The sequence below is a fragment of the Amblyomma americanum genome, chromosome 1, assembly GCF_052857255.1.
Source record: "Amblyomma americanum isolate KBUSLIRL-KWMA chromosome 1, ASM5285725v1, whole genome shotgun sequence".
NCBI lineage: Eukaryota > Metazoa > Arthropoda > Arachnida > Ixodida > Ixodidae > Amblyomma > Amblyomma americanum.
In genome coordinates, this window is record NC_135497.1 from 5858477 (window position 1) to 5878760 (window position 20284).

The 20284-nt window shown below is 46.9% G+C and overlaps 1 protein-coding gene across 2 annotated transcripts in view; it reads left to right on the forward strand.

Annotated features, from left to right (window-relative positions):
- Positions 1-20284, forward strand: part of LOC144109438 (heat shock 70 kDa protein 12A-like) — a 256290-nt gene that overhangs the window by 153017 nt on the left and 82989 nt on the right. For both annotated transcript variants that reach the window (XM_077642234.1, XM_077642242.1), the window contains one exon: positions 7234-7409. In XM_077642234.1, the coding sequence (XP_077498360.1) occupies positions 7234-7409 (176 nt within the window). The remainder of the gene's footprint in view (positions 1-7233; positions 7410-20284) is intronic.

Consider the following 20284-nt stretch of genomic DNA (forward strand, 5'->3'; position numbering starts at 1 on the left):
GGACGGACGGACGGACGGACGGACGGACGGACGGACGGACGGACGGACGGACGGACGGACGGACGGACGGACGGACGGACGGACGGACGGACGGACGGACGGACGGACGGACGGACGGACGGACGGACGGACGGACGGACGGACGGATGGATGGATGGATGGATGGATGGATGGATGGATGGATGGATGGATGGACGGACGGACAAGGCTGAACACTTTAAATCGGGCGGTGGTTCAAGGCACCTAGCCATGACTTGTGAAATTTTGCTCTTGCGTAGATTCTTGCTGTGCTGTGCGTACTGCTAGCACGCACTGCATGCATAATTGTGCCATGTACGTATAACATTTCATTGTTATCCATATTTATTTTGCTTATACTGCAATCCCCACTGGGAATTCTAGCGGGGTGGTTTACAGATAAGTAAACACAACGTAATAACACAGGCAATGAACACAAGAAAAGAGTAGAATAACGTAGCTTGAAAATTTTGGAAAATAAGCATACACAACAGATTTTTAAACAATACAGGAAAGAACTGTCGACATTGATAATTTCGAAACGTGGTCATTGGTTAGGAGATTTCGTTCAATTACTGTTCGCGGAAAGAATACTTAAAACGGTTATTACGCGTGGTAAATGGCGTTCCTGTGCGGCTATGTCTCTGCCTAGTGGCGTAACCATATGAAAAAGGAATTATTCTCGTGAGATCTGTCTTAGAGTCGCCGTTAATGAATTGAAAGACGGATTTTAGCCGTGACACACGGTTTCATTGCGTTAATGGGGGCAAGTCTGCTTTAGTTAACAGTTCTGTCACTGACGTACGTCTAAATCTATTATAAATGAAGCGAGCTGCTTTTCGTTGCACTATTTCTATCTTTTTATTGTAAGTTTTAGTGAAAGTGTCCCAAATGACGCATGCATAGTCTAGTATCGTCGGAATTACGCTTTTGTATGCGAGCAGTCGGACAGAAGGAGTAGAAGGTCTCCAAGCTCTCCTCAGAAAGGACAACTTGCGGTTAACATTGGCCATTATGCAGTAAATGTGCTTAGTCCAAGTGAAGTCATTACTGATCAAGAGTCCGAGATATAATGTATCTCGAGAAAAGCTTTGATAGGATGAATACTTACGTCTTATCTAAAGCGTTGTCTGCAGTAGTAAGCAGTAGAGCTTTGTCGTCCGATATTACATCTACTATCTCGCTATTTGTTTTGGCAGTAATTGATCTGCTAACAAAAAAGAGGCCGAGCATTGATTGAGAATTGCCCTGAAATATGGTATTTTCTTCTACAATCTTCACAATCAATGGCTTCACCTTGGCGGTCGCGCTTTTTAACTGAAAAATTTGACCAGTCTACTTCAGGCAAATTAAAATATCCTGACAGTATAATACCATTATCGGGTTTAACATTCGTGCACAAATATTGTGTCAGTTCCCATAGTATGGAAACGGTAGAGCTGGGGAGCTTGTACATTGCTCCAGTAATATATCTAACGTTTCCTTACTGCGTTGTGCAAAAAATGCACTCTACATTGGGTACATCCGGCATTGGTAAAATTCGCAGGGATGATTTAAACCGAATGCTGACATCTCCACCTCTACCATCAAGATCCTTTCGGTACGAACTGTAGCCAGTGGTAACGAACTCACTGTCAAACACTATTGTTAAGCCAAGTTTCTGTCAAAACCGCTATTTCAGGGTCATGCGAAAGCAGGAAAGCCTCCAACTCACTTGTCTTGTTTATGACTCTTCTGCAATGAACATTTAGTATTTTCAGGTTCTGAAGTCGCTTAGTCCGGAGTCAGTTTGATTTCTTGCTAAGGCTAAAGCGAGGAGCTCTTGTTTCATCCCAACCATACAGTACGCGATTAACGCTAAGCTTATCATAGATTACCTTTGAAGCTTGGCGCCCTCTTTTCCCTCTACTTCACAGCTTTTCCACTGGTGTTTCCGTATTTCCCTAACTCGTTTAGAAAAGACCTCAGCTAATGATTTTGAGCTTCTTTGGTGTTCGGATTTTGAGCTGATTCTGGTGTTTTTGAGTTAATAGCATGATAGTATTATTGAAATTTTTTCACGGAAGTCCAGCAGTCTCAAAACGACCAGTTGCGCCTTATTTATTTCTTTTTTACACACCCTGTGCCATCTTTCAGCACCACTCACTGTTCAATCTCGTTCCAAAAAAAAAAAAAACACCACACTTCCTTTCCCAGTGCCTCGCTAGTCTCCTTGCTAAGCTCTTTATTCCGTAAATGATCAGGTTATTTCTCCTTCCTAACTGTACTAAGCTGCCCCTGAAGTTCCGATAGTGCCGATTCCATGTATTTTAACTTCGTGGCTAAAACATTTAGGCCCGACAACTGTTTCTCAGTGCCATTAATTCGCTGAGTTGAACAGGAAAGTGTTTTTCTCAGTTATGTTTTCAGACGCCTGCAGGCCCTCCATTGTTAAATTCATCTTGCTCTGGCCTTCTAGCAATTCCGATAGAATTTGTTTTTCAATCGGGCCAGGATTTGTTTCAACGCCGCCACAAGCCAACATATCTTTCGATAATGCGGTCACTGAAGAAAGGAAACGCTGAACACACAGTGGGCAGGGCAGCAGCACTAGACATGCTGCACCAGAAAGCGATTGTCACTCCTGTAGCAATGTGCAGATTTGGAATCACTAACCTGGATGGCAAAGCAAAAAGTATTGCTTAGCATGCTGCCTCGTTTGCTGTTGCCATGCCCATTGTGCTAAAATGCACTTCTAAAATAAATCAGCGCGTTGTTCTGTCCGTGTACAAAAACTAAGGTACGCCAAGAGTATTTATAAAAAAAAAATCAGTAGTGTTTACTACGATGATTACAATAAGTGCTAAGCACAGACTAGACTCAGAGCGAGGAAATTTTGTAGGTCGCTTAATTACCATTACCGGATGACATTGCGATTGCACTGGGTCTTCTCGATTTCACTGCTTCTAATCTCCCACCATTTCATGCGGTTTGCTACATGATCGTCTGATGACGGTTCCACGCGCACGGATGGAAGATGATGAAGACCACGCTTTCAAACTACGTTGTGAGAAACTGGCACTTTCAGCAACTCTCGTGAACGCGGCTACGTGGCGAAGACGATGACATTGCAAGCGCAGCAAGAGAGTTTGGCAGTTCGTACAGGCAAAAGGTTGGGATTTTTCCCAACTGATTGTTCAAATTAGGGAAATGTATGAACCGACCGACAAAACCGGAGTGGAAACCCTTCTTGGTGATGCGCTCAGCCTATACTTCGCGTCTACTGCTCTGTTGCTGTCTTTTTGCGATGCGTTTCGGGGCGTATCCTAAAAGCTTTGTAAATAATTTAGTTAATGTGAATAGAGTATATTTTCAATCTTATAAATGAAATACTTAAAGAAAAGCTGTGGCGACGGCGTAGTGGTCTCAAGTAGCGGCCAGCGGAACTGATTATTTAGTGCCGCCGCGAGTTGGGTCCCGCTCCTGTGGTGTTTGTATCCCGATAAGCAAACGGCGAACTCATGGCCACGTGCCGGTGTTTGGGCACCGCCCCCTTGCCTGTCTGTATCTCGATATAAGTGCATGGCGTGCTGGTTTGCACGGGCAGTCGTCGTCCAGCGCGACGCGTGGTCTGACGGCCGGCTGACATCAAACCTGATGATGATAATGAATTTTTATGGCGCAAGGGCATCTGCGGCCACAGAGCGCCATGGTACAAGGTAGTTTCGTTTGCTCAAGGTTGGGTCAAAGACCCATTTCCCAAGTATTTCACCCTGATTAAGCCGAGCACCAGGCCAGGGGAAGCTTGTACCCATTGTATCACCGGTGGGTACCCGGCGGCACTGAGGATCGAACCCCGCACCTCCCGCATGCGAAGAGTATGCTCAACCACAAGGTCACCGCTGCGGTGACATTAAACCCGAGTTCTTGTTACACCTCGGCTACAGTGTCGTTCCCCTCCCAAGACACAACAGCTCCCGAAGCTTTACATTTTTTTTTTCTTTAGTGTATTTCCCCGGTGTGGTGCCGACTTTCCGCTGCAGTGAGACCCTTATGCGGTCGCTTAAAATAAAACATTATTGAAGCCACTTCAACATCAAAAGGCTCGCTAAAATGCACCATTTAGGCTGAATAATAGTAATCAATAACTCCCCGAGTCTGGAGTGCACGATTCCTGTGGTTGCCACTTTAATGCTCTATTGCTTCCAATCCGCCGAAAAGTGGTTGTCTGTACGAAGCCTGCTTCTAGCATGCGGACCACCTTGGTCACGTGACGTTGTGACTCAGTCACAAGCTGCCCATCTGATTGTGAGCAAAGTGCCCACCGTGGCAGTACAATTTAATGATTAGTCGCGAGATATTCCTCGGGAACAACCTAGGTCTCACAAGCACCACCGATGGCAGCACCTGCCATCGCAGAGCAGTGGCGCGTAGCTTAACCGATGCACCTCAGCGCCTGGAGCGGAATCAGAACACCCAGGTATCTGTGAATGTAAAGAATGGCCACTTCTACCGCAGCACAAGTCTGAAATGATGCGACAACACGGAAACTTATATCATGTGACATATCAACCAAAGTAAGCATGTTCAGGCCAAACTAAAGCATAGAAAGTCAAGATAAACCATGCGAAACTGGACTAACGGTGCTAGCGCACGATAATTCATGGTTAACCCCAAGCGAAACCGCCCGTGATTTTTTTGCTTGCACGTCTACGCCTTACTCAAACGCTGAGTGTCAATTACCTACCATGCCGGCTATAAATTTGATTCATAAAATCAGGCGCGCGATTACGCGGTCACAGGTCTTACCAAGGACACAAATAAACCAAGAGAAGTTGATGTTATTTGGAGAGCAGTACAACTTTTTTCTTTTTAGCACATCGCACAATGCAAGGCGCAGCGAGCGATGATTCAGACCAAGGTGCAAATTAGAATATAGAAAGAAATTATGACTGTAATCAACTACTCACAGCGTGAATAAAAAAATTCCACACCAATGCCGCCAATAGGCTTTGATTTGACAGTGGAATTTTTCAAAAGCATTTTTTTGCGCTGCAGCCGATTCTGTGAATCCTCACTGAGCTGAAATCTGACTTCGTTCCGGCAAAGAAGGCCTAGAACTTGAGAATTCAACGGCCTTACTAGGTATAATTTCTACGTGTTTTACTCTACACTCGGATCATCCGACAGACTCGGAGCTGATAATGAAAATGTTGACTGCGGTACCATGGTTCCCGTTGGAATGGCAGCCACCCGCACGGCCTCGCCAGTGGCCCCTTGTTATCGCACTACACAGGGTGTTTCGCCGAATACATTACACAATTTAAAAAAAAATTTTTAGTTAGAAGAGCCCTATCTCTGAACGTGACCATTCTGAAAGCTGTGTTTTTAGTATGCTTAACCACCTCGGCTGCACGGACCTTGAACTCTTTTCTGCCGGGACTACAGAAGCGTCGCCACCATTCTGCGGCATTGTGCTCCATAAAGTGCACTTTGCGACTGAGTGGCCGGATCACAGTGGTGTGCTGGGGGCACTGTGTAATCTGTGTGAAAACACCGGTGTGCATGGCAGCTCTCACTTCTAGAGTGTCATTTTGTACTTCCTTACTGCTATGGGGGCCTATATCTACAATAAACATTTGCATTACAAACTGAATAAATTCAGCTCCCCCTGCATGTGATCATGGGCTGAGCCAAAACAGAAGTGCTAAGTTTTGGGTTGTGACATGTTATCACCAGATCAGGAACACTTTTTTATGAACAAAAACTAGTTTCCAGATAGTTTCCAGACTTATTCACAGGCGTTTCACAATGCAAAAATCTCTAATATGTGCCGACTAGTGCAGCCTTTTTTCATGAGTATTTCATTTGATATGATGCCAAAAGAAAATACCACATCAGATGCTTATGCTTCTCAAAGCAAGCAACCCATATACAATTGTGCCTTATTAATATGCACACTTTGGTTCCGGATCAGAACTGTACTATCAGCAACGAATGAAACGCGAACAAGAAAACTGAAGTGGTAACACAAAAACACCAGCATACTAGCTCCTGGGAGCAAAGACTAGCGACGTTGATAAACACTTCTGAAGAAAAGTCTTCGCGCCTTCGAAGGTAAAATAACCTGATCTCGTATTGAGCTTCCCTTGCCTAAGAGCTTTATTTTCCTGCTCTTGTCTCAATTGTCTTGTTCGCGTTTCATTTCTTGCTGCTAGTACATAGAAAGAGTTTTGCGTAATAGTGAATCGTGATTAAAAACTAAAACATTTTCAGTAAACTGCTGTGATTAAAATTCCTTTTTTGCTTAGCAGCATAGAGTAAAGGTGGATTTTAGACAAATGCTTGCATTAAGTGTATTATTGGGGCTGCCATGGCCATTGGTAGGTTCTCAGTCCGGAGGTGCCGAGTTCAAGTCCGCGTGGTTGACAATTTTTGTTTTTTACCTTTATTTTTTTAGCCCTAAATAACCTCTTCCTTCTCATTTACCCGCGAGCGACTGGATTTATTTTTCGAGCCATGTCTTTCTGACCCAGCAATCAGTGCCGCTCAGTACTGGCGGCACTCAATATAGGTTACGATTGTTTATATGTTTGTTTACTATGCTTGTATTTATTTAAAAGAGATAAAAATGAAGCGCCCCCCATGAATTTCGCATAGCATAAAATGACAAAAGGCGACGAGTGACGATGAGAAAAGGGCCAAGTCGGCGGGAGGTCTCGCTCGTTGTCTCGCTCGTGTGACGTGGGAGTTGGCGGACAAACGGCGAACTGCCGTCTCGCGGGAGACATGGCGCTGACGCCGACACGCGGCCGACTGTTTTCGTCGGCGCAGTGTGCATAGAGCCGGACGACACGGTTTCGACAGACCGAATCGGCCGACTGTTGGTCTAGTGCGAAAGCTCCTTAAGCAACGTCTGTCTTTGCGCAGCCACAGGCAGCGAAGAATCGAGGCTCCGCGGAGGGCAGCGGAGGGGCGACACCGTCGCGCAACAGGCGTTCGACAGTCCATGACAATACGGGGCATGCTCTCATGCCTCACATGTCATGCCATAACAACACGCCCAAAGTGCATTGAACTCACATGATTAGTGCAGGTCCTTTTCGCATATTCTTAGTAATGCCATGGAATGCGTGAGGAAGGCGTTGTCGAGCGTGTAACTTTCTAAAAGGGACCGGACACCAGCACCGTGTCTGTGGTGGCAAGAAGGGGTTCCAAATGAATTGTCCTTTGCAGGCGGTGACCCCGGCGTCGTTAACGAGAAGACGCCAACCACGCTGCTCCTGAATCCAGATGGCGAGTTCCACTCGTTCGGCTACACAGCACGCGACGTTTACCACGACCTGGACGCACAAGAGGCCAAGCGCTGGATGTTCTTCGAGAAGTTCAAGATGGCGCTGCACAGCAGCGAGGTGAGAGCTTCTCGGTCGGCGGCTGTACTTGTTTAAATCAGCGCAAAACTGAATAATTGAAACAAACAATGACCTTCAGACAAACGTGATATGTTACTCCTCGCCTTAGAACACAGCACGTTGTGCAGATGCTGTTTCGCTTTTACTCCAGTTTACCTAGCTTCCTTCAACTCCCATTTGCTCAAAAAGCTATGTTCGTCTCCCTGGTACAGCGGGCGAAACACATGTCTATAACTATCCAACTGTGTGTTCCGCAGCTCCCAAAGCCGCTGCGACCAGGGAGGAAAGAAATTAAGATGAAATCCTATGAGTTTAACTCCACATGCTTACATTCAGACAATTTTTAACCTAATGTTATCGCTAAATATCGCCTGTTCAGCCCGAAATACGCTCAGAACGTGTTCTATACAAGCATTTTGCCCGCTGTACTTGATGTTTATTGCGTTATTACAGATTTATTTCCATTCCAATATATGTAACGACTGTTGTGTAAATAGAGAAAATCGAAAAAATTCTCTCCGTCAAATCGCACGTTTGTTTGGGCTAAAATTTCGCAGACGGGTTGCATTTGGTGGTTAGTTTTGTTTTTTATTACATTTAGGTGGGGTACTTGCTTGATTCTGTCCGTTTTGATCGAAAATATCCATCGTCTGCGGTGACCGCGGACAGAAACGGCAAGCTTTCGCAGAGTGCCTGGATGCGCCCCCTCACCGCTGCTCCGATCAGGGTGGGGACATTCTTTGAAGGACCTGTTGCCGCTCCGACCGGCCTTCGTAGCCGCTCTCCGCCATTGCGTTGCCCACTCTCCGCGGAACCAGCACGCGTGAACGTTGCGCGGCCGACTGGTCGTGGTTTTCGGCACGGCATTCGTGGGTGCCGTTGCGCACCAACCACTCTAGAAATGGTTGGAGGGTGTTTCACTTTCCAACAGAGCCGAAGAGAAGACTGCAGTGGATCACGAAGGTCAAGCGTGATAAGTGGCAGCCGACAAAGGGATCGTGCGCGTGCAATGTGAGTATTGTGAGCTTCGTTCTTCGGTTTACAACATGCACGTAGTAACCGCTCTTGCAGTCCATCCATTTACAATGTACTAGGTGCAACGCCGGGGAGCCAGTGCTCTCATAAGCAGTAGAGGGACTGCCATGTGACGCGAGCTAGTCTTCCGTGCCTCCACCACGGAACTGTACAGTGCGGCCATTTTTATTCGGTGCTAAAATACATTAGACGTGAACTGAGTGCGGAAAGAATTATTAGTTGATGCTGCCATTTTCGCTCCATTATACAGTGCTACAAGCCTCACGATTTTGTGTGTGTGTGTGTGTGTGTGCGTGTGCGTGTGCGTGTGCGTGTGCGTGTGTGCGTGTGTGCGTGTGTGCGTGTGTGCGTGTGCGTGTGCGTGTGCGTGTGCGTGTGTGTGTGTGCGTGTGTGCGTGTGTGCGTGTGTGCGTGTGTGCGTGTGTGCGTGCGTGCGTGCGTGCGTGTGTGCGTGTGTGCGTGTGTGCGTGTGTGTGTGTGCGTGTGTGTGTGTGTGTGTGTGTGTGTGTGTGTGTGTGTGTGTGTGTGTGTGTGTGTGTGTGTGTGTGTGTGTGTGTGTGTGTGTGTGTGTGTGTGTGTGTGTGTGTGTGTGTGTGTGTGTGTGTGTGTGTGTGTGTGTGTGTGTGTGTGTGTGTGTGTGTGTGTGTGTGTGTGTTTTCTGACATTGCATGCAGGCTCACTTTGAAGAAAACAACTATGAGCAAAACCGTGCCGGCGGCTGGAAGAAGCTGAAACCAAATGCTGTGCCAACTGTATTTTCCTTCCGCGGTAAGTACTGACATTAATTCGTATCATCGTTACATGCACCAAATTCTCGCTTCTGTGCATTATTTTGACGAATTTCGTTGGCACTAATGTGCTAGCGCTTGCGTAGATCTAATTACGGCAACGGGAATTGTTGTCTCTAACACAAATTTATTTCTTTTGTTTTGTTATTGTAGCTTTCCCGCAAAAGCGGAAGCCACCAAAAGAACGGATGGGACCTCCGGTGCCATCCGTGGCATGTGAAGCGGAAAGCTTGCCGCCACATGATGAAGCTTCAGTAACAACTGGCGTCGCGTCAGGTCAAAGCAAGGAACCAGCCTCAGACTTCCTGACCAGCGACATCGAGGTGCCTCTAGAACATGACTGCAGCCCACCCGCAGACAGACTGAGCAATTCGCCATGTGATAGAAACAATGCACAAGAATCGCAAGCTTCATCCCCAGCGGCACTGTGTACATCAGTGCATGACTTCCCATCTGCTAACATCTCTTACGCAGAGCTAAAGAAGCAACTCGCAGACATGACGAGAAAATGCAACCAGCTTCATGACACGCACAGCAAGGCAAATGCAATGATTCAGTGCCTCACTAAAAGTGCATAAACTAGAGCACAACTTGGAATGTCTTAGAAAGCGCATGAAGTTCTTGAATGAAGATAAAATGGAGGTACTTTCTCAGAACAGCAACCAAGGGAATAAGTGGTCCCCACAAACAATCCGGCAAGCACTCCAAATTAAATTCTCGTGTGGAACATCGGGGTATGAAGCCGTAAGGAAACTCGGATACCAACTTCCCTCTAATAGGACTCTTGCGCGACGCCTACAAAGTCTGAATTTTAGGCCGGGGATCCTAACTCAGCTCGTTGACCTCCTAAAGATGAAAGCAGAAGGCATAGAGGATGTCGAGAAAGACTGTTCCTTAATTGTTCCTTTATGAAATGGAGATCGGTGAAGGATATGAGCTTGATCGCTCTGGCGACGCTGTGTATGGAAGAAAAACTTTTCCGCTAAAGCCAGATGAGCCTGCTGCTCGCCATGCCCTGATATTCATGGTGGGCGGCCTCACTCAGAGATGGACGCAAGTAATTGCATACCACGTCACTGGAAGTAACGCAGATAGCCCTACCCTCGAGGAGTGCGTTCTGCAGATCGTTGAACTTTTTGGCGACATTTCTCTGAAAATCCGCGTCGTGATGGGGGCTTCAAACCGGGCGAAGTGGCGAGAGCTTGGATTTGCGAGTCACAGAAATTCTCGCACACTTTGTGCAATACCACACCTTTGCCTTCAAAGGAAGGAGCTATCTTTTACTGCGCATGCAGCACATGTGCTGAAGAATATCGGGGGCCAGCTTCTGAATACATCTGTTTTTACTCCTAGTGATGCAGCTGTACTTCATGGCTTGCCATGTAACGAAGTAAGAATGGAACATGTACGTGCTGTAGTAGAGTGCGACAGTGAAAAAGAGCTACAAATCGCGCCAAAGCTCTCACAGGCGCATTTTGCTGATGGTCACTTCACTGAAATGAAAGTTGGAGTAGCTGTACTGTTCTTAAAGAGGCTCCTGCGGCAACCCGGTATTTGGTGAGGCATCAAATCCTGGGCCCAGAAGCCAAGACTACCGCATGGTTTCTCGAACTCGTATCTAAGTGGTACACGATTATGTCTTCACGACACCCTTCAAACGCCCTTAGCCTTGAAAACATGGAGAAATACCATTCAGCCATCGGCACACTTATGCTGGCGCTTGAAACCATTCAAGGTATGAAGGCAGGTAGCACGCCTCAATGGAAACCGTCTCAAGCAGGCCTCATGATATCAACAACAGTGGTTCTTGGACTTCACGATACTCTCCTAATGAGCGAAGGCTATAAGTTTTTTGCTAACTGGCAGAATACTTTGTAGGCAACGGATAGTAAGCTATCCGTTGCCTACAAAGTATTTACTAAGGTAATCGCTAATAGAGTCAAGGGCAACGTTAGACTTTAATCAGCCAAATAATCAGGCAGGCTTTCGTAAAGGATATTCCACAATAGATCATATTCACACTATCAATCAGGTGATAGAGAAATGCGCAGTTTATAACCAACCTCTATATATAGCTTTCACTGATTACGAGAAAGCATTCGACTCAGTGGAAACCTCAGCAGCCATACACGCATTGCGTAATCAGGGGGTAGAAGAGCCTTATGTCAAAATTCTCGAAGATATATATAGCACTGCACATCTACTATAGTCCTCCATAAAGTCAGCAATAAAATTCCAATAAGAAAGGGCGTCAGGCAAGGAGACATGATCTCGCCAATGCTGTTCACCGCATGTTTACAGGAGCTATTCCGAGGCCTGAATTGGGAACAGTTGGGAATAAGAATAAATGGAGAATACCTAAATAATCTGCGATTCGCTGATGACATTGCCTTGCTGAATCACTAAGGAGGTGAACTGCAAGTCATGATCAATGAGTTAGACAGGCAGAGCAGAACGATGGGTCTAAAAATTAAAATGCAGAAAACCAAGGTAATGTTCAACAGCCTAGCAAGGGAACAACATTTCACAATTGGCAGCGAGAGCCTGGAAGTTGTGACGGAATACGTCTACTTAGGGCAGGTAGTGACAGCTTATCCGGATCATGAGAGGGAGATAACTAGAAGGATAAGAATGGGGTGGAGCGCATATGGCAAGTTCTCGCAGATCATGAGTGGCAGCTTACCAATTTCCCTGAAGAGAAAAGTGTACAACAGCTTTATCTTACCGGTACTCACCTACGGGGCAGAAACGTGGAGGCTAACGAAAAGGGTTCAGTTTAAGTTAAGGACAACGCAGCGAGCCACGGAAAGAAAAATGATAGGTGTAACGTTAAGAGATCGGAAGCGGGCAGAGTGGGTGAGGGAACAAACACGGGTTAATGACATCCTAGTCGAAATCAAGAGAAAGAAATGGGCTTGGGCAGGGCATGTAATGCGAAGGCAAGATAACCGCTGATCCTTAACGGGTAACGGAGTGGATTCCAAGAGAAAGTAAGCGTAGCAAGGGGCGACAGAAGGTTAGGTGGGCGGATGAGATTAAGAAGTTTGCAGGCAAAGGGTGGATGCAGCTGGCAAAGGACAGGGTTAATTGGAGAGACATGGGAGAGGTCTTTGCCCTGCAGTGGATGTAGTAAGGCTGATGATGATGATGATGATGATGATGATGATGATGATGATGATGATGATGATGATGATGATGATGATGATGATGATGGTGATGATGATGATTCTTCAAGACTGCCTCGAAAACCTAGTTTCGGTCGTACGCATAAGGAAGCCTGTTCCCAATGCGTATGATATGAAGTGCGCGTTGAAGCTTGTTTGCGTGAGTCAGTTTTTGCACACGACAACGAACTATGAATCTGACGATGGCCAATACATTGTTGACATGCTTTCCAAAGGCCTGAAAGAAAGCAGCGAAGGTGAAGTAGAAGACAATGACGACGCAGAAATACCGTTCATTGAGGCGCTATCATCACCTGATTGTGCCATCCTGTTCCACATCGGTGGCTTTCTTGCAAAAAGCGTCATCAAAGCGGTTAACAAGTGTGATCAGTGCAATAATTGAGCCTTGGGGTCCAGCGGCAGCGAGCATGCATATTTAACTGCGCTCAAGGAATATGTTTGGGATGGCAACAACCTTCACTATACGAGCAGTGTACTATTGTGAGGAGCACTTGAGGGCCATCACCACTTGGATGGATAGTGCGCTCACTATGAAATCTCCAGTGCAGGCTGTAACTGCATACCTGAGCAAGATGGTGCGACCCAATCTGGAAACTTGCGAGCAGCATAAGGAAGCCGTTGCGAAGATTCTCATCTCAAGCTACGCGAGGCGGTGGCTGCTCATGCACCGTCTTAAGGCTGGAGCAAGGAAAGTGAGTGGGAACACAATCAAGACATGCGCAGGAGCAAGCCTGCCATGAACTCTGAAGCTGCCCTGGAGTGGTCTGTACATCGCCGCAGCATATGCTCTTTCATTTTACTTTAGTAATAGTTGTATAATGTCGGCTCATTCTTCAGTACCCTCTCGTCCTGCATTTTCAATTGTTTTCTATACTATATCGGCTTGCATTTTACGCTTTAAAGCTTATTTCCCCATTCGAAATATCACAGCATCAGATTGCAACGAATAAAAGCATTCGAAAGTTTGTTCTGTGTGTTCAATACGCCTGTTCTTTTAAACAATACGTGTACTCGAAGTTGGCGTGAAATTTGCTGCTTGAGCTTATTCCCCAAGCCTGACATAAATATGAGAATTTTCATGCATTAGGTTGCTTATTTTTATTATTTCAACAATTCAAATTGATATTGTAAAGTTCCACCATGAGACAGGAGAAAATAAAATTTTGTTCAGCCCACTTTATGCTTGGAGAAGGTGCAATACCTAGAGCTCGCCTACGCTAAAGGGAACGAGCTCACAACACGACAGTAAAAGTCAGTCAAATACGGCATCTGCTATGCCGCGAGAGCACAGCGATACACATCGCATAATTCCTACGCGAACAGTTGCTGCACTATACCTCGAAGCAAAACAAGCCGCCTTCATGGACGATACCGCGTCGCACCATATGCTGAGCAAAACTGTACTATGCAAAAGTCAGCTTCCTAGGTCTATTACTTTGTCCTGCACCCTCTTCAAGCAATTTTGTCGGCACGAAATGCGCCTGTGGAAGGGAATCTAGTGGCATATTCGTGTGCATGCAGCGCGCTCCCTCACAGTGGGCTATGCAATAGCGGACGCTGTAGCAGACGACGCGGTTGTCCTCACCCTGCAGCACGGAGGAAGACCATTTAGGAGGTGAAACACCCGTAAGCGCGAGCAAGCGCAGGCGACCAGCGGGTCAGATAAGGTCCCAATTGTATGCACCGACGGGGCCGTGCGCAGTGGCGGCGCCATGCGGCGCGTCGTAGAAGCCGCAGCGAAAAAAAAAAAATGCAGCGCCCGGGCAGGACTTTAGGGCAGGCGGCTCCGGCGCGCGCTCAAAGCAGACGACAAGCAGACTACACGGGTGTTTGCTTCAGCGGGCACGCCGTGACGTTGTATTTATGCGCCCTTAAGTCAAACAGCAACAGTTCTTGTCGGTGTCTGTTCGAGGGTCGTAATACTAACAGCGCTGCTGCGCGCAGTGCGGCCTCCTTCGGAATTTGCTAGACTAAGATGGTACGCAGGTGATTTGTTCGAAATTGCAAAAGTGGTTACAAGTGTTGCAGGGAGAAGGTGAGCAAGGTGAGAAGTTGTCGCCGCTTGTTTCCTTCTCGGCTGACGTGTAGTCATATGGTGAATTCCAATGGCTGGTCCGGAGCGCTCTGCACGCTCTGTGACAGAGCGTCTGAATCCGGCGCAGAGCGCGCGACCTGAAATTGCGATTGGAGTACACTTGCTCTGGCCAGAGCATGCAGGCCAGAGCATGTAGGGCTCTGTTATTGTCGCTGAAAAAGAACGCCACGCAAACTTCCGGTCGGATCCGCCGATTTCGGCGGAGCAGTCCCGACTGCTCCACGGAGAAATCTCGGCTCGGCAACCGCTCCCTGTCTACGATTGGAAGACGCGATCCGTGGCTCAGATCTGCGTTTGGAATACAGTTGCTCCGAAAAGAGCAGGAAACGTTGTTCCAGAAGTGCTCCAACTCTGCGATTGGAGGTCACCAATAAACGCTGCGCCGTACGACGCCCGCGTTCTCCTCCAGCAGATGAAACTTAGCGTGGTCACATACTCGACGAACGTGAAGGCATGTTTGCCTTCGACGAATGCCAGCAGCGCTTATACACATCCAATCAATGTCATCGCGCGGGTATCACACAAAAGCCCTGCGTACAACCAGAAGCTACAGATCATCTTATAGCGGTCATGGAAAAGAACGCGTTTTATTTTTACTGCGCTCAAATGGTTGAAGCGGAGCACCCGTCACTCTTCAGGCTACCAGCGGTAAAGAAGCGAGCGAGAGTGCGCTCAATAGAAGTCAGGCGCGCGCGGCCGAACGGGAGCAACTCTCTCGACCGGTTGCCTTGGCAACCGAAACCGCGGTAATTTCTTTTCAGGCCGCCAGCATGATAGTGGCTTTGCGGGCTTGTTGACCTATTCTGGTCGCCGCAAACAGCGGAGTTTCCACTCCTGAAGGTTTCTTGCTCCCTGCACGGAGCGGGGGCGAGAGAGCGCATCGCGGCACCACTACAGCAATCCAGAGGGCTTTGCAGCAATCGTACCCGTAGCGCCATCTGTGCTTGCCGAAGGAACGAGCATTCTGCTATTGAAGCTGCGGCGAAACGCAAGGGGCAGAAAGCGGCTGCCCGGTTGGTTTGAAAGTGCTTGTTAGGCTATTTAACCAAAATGGGGCGCTCCTCGCAAGGTAGAGAGCTCGTTCGTCTGGTGGGCGCATGATGGCGCTACCGGCAATATTACTGCGAAAGCTCGCACTTTTGGTTCGCAGTCGCTACATACGATGAAGATTTCCTATTAATTTAGACCGAATCAGGCAAGTACTCAACGTAATACAAAACAAAACTGACCGCCAAGTGCCACCTTTGTGCGAATTTTGAGCGCTAACGAGCGGGCGGTTAGGCCGAGGGAATTTTTTTCTCGATATTCTCTGATTTACGCAACAGTCAGTATAGGTTCTCGTTTCTTACTGATGCGTATTTGTTTTTTTAAACAGTGCCTCGCAGTGTCGTTGCAAACGTGCCAAGGTACCTAAGCAATTATGATATAATATCGCCCTCACAATATCGCTCTCAGAAAAATAAGACAGCTGAGGACGCTCTTGTTAATGTAGAGCAGAAAATAGCCAAACTTGAAGATAAGCACTACAACATGGAGATTTTGGTGGAAGGACAGCGCAGAAAAGACGAGACACTTCAGGAAGGCACGCAAGACAAGCGCTTACCAGCAACAAAGGCTTTTATTCAAACGTTCGGTACATAAATACGGGGCAAGAAGAACAATCCAGAAACTCGATGATCTCCACTAGGGAGATGGATGGCGCATCGGGCGCCCGAAAGTGAAGCCACCGGAAGTTAGCGGTCTCGACCCAGAAGAAGTCAGCCTTTGACTCATGGAGGAAGGAGAGAACTCAGGAGAGGCGGTTATGTGACATTTTTTTAAGGCTCTCCCCCCTGCTCCCCCTCCCCCTACTTGGCCACCGTCTCGGCGCGCTTGCGCAGCAGACAATATAGCAGACGACGCAGTTGCGGCCAGCGTTACCACTGGCTGCGCCATCGGCCAAAAACTCCCAGTAGTCCTTGCGAACGCGCACGACTTCCGGCACACTTTTTGGCATGCAGATCGGATAGCGAGGGCCACTTCTGAGCTTTCCTTCTTCCGTGCTTTCGCAGTGCACGAAATGGGACCTCAGCACGGATTTCAGTTTGTTTTTTTTCCACTTAGCATTTCGTCTTTTCGACGTTCTCGTCTTTTTCATGACAATGCCTACCTGTTGCGCCGTCAACTTCATGAGCAGACTAGCGAAGCGTTCGGGGAAAATGTTTCAAAAATAAGGGCCCAATGCATCGAGAGATGGGACGACACTAGCAGCCGACAGGACGTCGCTACACACAGCACGTACGGAGCCTCGTCTGCTCAGCTCTGCGTCCTCCCGTTGCGCTAGCGCCGCCAACTCTACTCTTTGCTGTGCTGCACGTTCCCGCGCTCTAAGCCCATGTTAAACTATCAATGGGGGATAAATTTAAGAAATAATGAGTGGAAACCTTCACCAGGCAGCCGACTTTTCAGTGACCATTTTGCCGAAACATGTTTCGACGGAACCGGAGCGAGGGCGAGGATACTATCTGGTGAGATGCCGTCGGTGTTCAGCTGGTTCACATTAGCGCGCCTCCAAAAGGTATGGTGCTGCTTTTTCGAAGGAGTGTATCAAGTGCTGTTTCGTATTGTACCAAATCACGCCCGGCTGGGCTTTTATTCGTGATGCTTGGTGCAGTTGACTACTAACAGCGCTTTTCACATGCGCTGCTGCATTCGTCTTTCTCGTCAGTCGTTTCTCTCGTGCTGTGTAGATGAAACGTGGCTGCGCTATAGAGTTAGATAAAAAGCACGTCTTGAAGGTAAATGACACACTAAAGCGATGAACATCACCCGCCATGGATGAGGCGAAATAGCGGCCGCCTGCAACTCGAAACTGAAACTGCAGCAGCTGTATAACGAGCGGCTCTTCGAGTGTCAGGATTTCCGCGCCACCATTCGCCATTTCTCTGGCACGCGAAAATTCGATTTTTAAGATGACCTAGCCGCATCGTGATTCTATTACATCGTCTAATTACGTTCGGAAGGCAAGAACCAGATAAAAACGTAGTGTTTTATGCACATACCCCCTTGCCGCGGCAGGAAGAAACCTGCATGCCTGCTTTCTTCGGTTTCTTTGAAATTACAGGGTTCTCTAAACAATTCTCAGATTTCTTGCGTTCATCTCGTTTATTCCTTTGATATAACAGCACACATTACACGTGGAGAAGTGAGAACGGAAGGGCGAAAGACGTGACTTTTTGCATTGAAATACACAGCTGACAGCGGACTTCTGGGGCATACCGTCCAACTTCCGGTGGCTTCATTAGCTCCCGCTCCAGAAAGCGGGTATGCGGCATCCAGCCTCCTAGTGGGGATCAGTGCAGAAACTAAGGAACAAAAACAAAAACCAGAGATTAGCTGTTACAATGTAAAGAGGATATATCTTGCCCCGTCAGTGCAAGGGATGCTCGCTGACACAGTGATCTGTCGTGACAATTCGATGGGCTTCTACAATCTTCCGAGTCTTCTGATCCTGATGTGTAAAGGTTTGATCTATGGGGTTTAACGTCCCAAAGCAACTCAGGATATGTGGGACGCTGTAGTGAAGGGCTCCAGAAATTTCGACCGGCTTCGCACAGTACACGGGCCTCTAGTATTTCACCTGCACCAAAATACGACCGGCGCTGCCGAGATCGAGCCCGAGTCTTTGCGGTCAGCAGCCGAGCACCATAGCCACTGAGACAGCGCGGCGGCCCTGATGTGTAAAGATTACAGATGTTCCCTCTAGATGGGCTTCATAGGTTTTATCTGTTTGTTTATTTCATCAATACTACCAGCTTTCGAGGAAGGCCGTAGGCAGGAGTGGGTGGTACAATAAAGAAAATAAACAAAAAAACGCTCAAAATTATGCACACTGGGTACAAAAAAAAAATAGGTCGGACTTAACAAAATTACTAAAGCAATGAAAGAGCAATACTTTTCATATTGCTTGCACAGAGATTAGCCTTGCACATAAAGCGTCTCTACTGAGAAAAACTAACATAGGGAAACACAGAATGGTAACTTAAACAACATGACGGATTCCAAAATCGCCAGTGTGCAACACAATTCAAATCTTATTAGGCATGACGTACCGAAGCAAAGCCGGCAAGGTCGATGACCATTGCGACTCGACTTAAAACACACTCAAGAATGACCGGATGGCGGGTGTTTCGACAATGTATGCACTGAGCCGGTTCGATTCTCGAATCGTTCAAGGGAAAAATGAATTACTGAAGCAGTCAGTTCTTCAGGCGAATGACTTAACTTTGAGTGATTTACTCACGTAGGACGCCGAGTTCAGCGTACAAATCCTTCTCGATACTTGGATTGTCCTTATATAATAAATACATATATTTCATCCTATCACGATGACCTCTTATTTGCAATAAGTTTAAGTTAGCTCCAACCCAGCTAAGGTAGCTTGGTTGAAGATGTACGCCAACTTTATGCATTAAAGGCGAATCTTACCGATTTCCTTTGAATATTTTCAAGTTTGCTTATATTTATTTCAGTAAATAGGTCCCACACAATTCAAACATATTCGATAATCGGTCTAATGAATGTTTCATACGCTACTTTATTTCTTCAGTTAAGTGTCGCAAGGATTGATTAAGATAACCAAGCTTCTCAATAGCCTCCTTTTGAATGTAGGTGATATGTGTGTTCCACCTGAGATCAGATGTGAACATGACCCCCAAGTATTTATAACTTTCAACTGTAGAAGACAGTGACCATGTATTAAAGATTGAAAACACAAGGGATTCCGTTTCCTTGTAATCGTACAGTTTTCTTCTAATTTACTTTATTTGCCACGCAGAACAAAAACGTTCTATTTTAGATAGCGATGAACTTAGAAGAGCCTGATCTTTTCGACTGCTAACTACGCAATAAAAAGCGCGATCGTCAGCTAACATTTTCATTTCTACTAGTATATCGTGGACAATTTCATTAATGAAAATTAAGATAAATGCTCCGAGTACGGATCCCTGCAGTAATCCTCATAAAACCGAAAGTAGGCTGGAACTAATGCCATCGATGTCGATGGAGACACTGTTGTGTCAGAGACGGGTATGCTTCTATCCAAGCTATTGATGATGCTGCTGGATTGTGAACAGTTTCGATCAACTGTGCTACCATTGATAGGTTCTTGCGAAAACCATGCTGCCTGATATCAATTACATATTTGAACAGCGCAATAAAACAACGGGACACAACGAAGAATGGACACCACAAGCGCTGCTTACTAGGAACAACAAAACAAACGAGAGGGAAAACAAAATAAAACAAAAGAAAAACACAAAAGCTAATCATCATACCCACAACAGTGACAATAGGCAAGAGCGCAAAGCTACACATCTTGGCCGGATCAATACATTATCTCTTTATCAGTTAGAGTGACAGAAGGGTCGCTAATACAACTATCTGTTTCCAAGCGGATGTTAAAAGCCTCTAATATTTCACGCGTTAGGCTGTCATTATGTTTACCTAAGATGACGGTGTTAGAAAACAGAGGGGTGCATGTACCTTCTCTCCAGTGACGGGCGAGGTTACAAGATGACCCATTATCTCGGGACCTCTGGTGCTCACTTAGACGAGCGTTAACACAACATCCAGTCTGGCCAATATAAGTCATCCCGCAAGTGCGCGGTATCCTGTACACAACACCGACATTAAAGGGCACAAAAGGGCTCTTATGGTTGGTCTGAGAGCCTCCACTCTTTTTCTTCGTGGTTGTAGCACTTGCCTTCGCTTCCACCTGCCTGCACACACCCC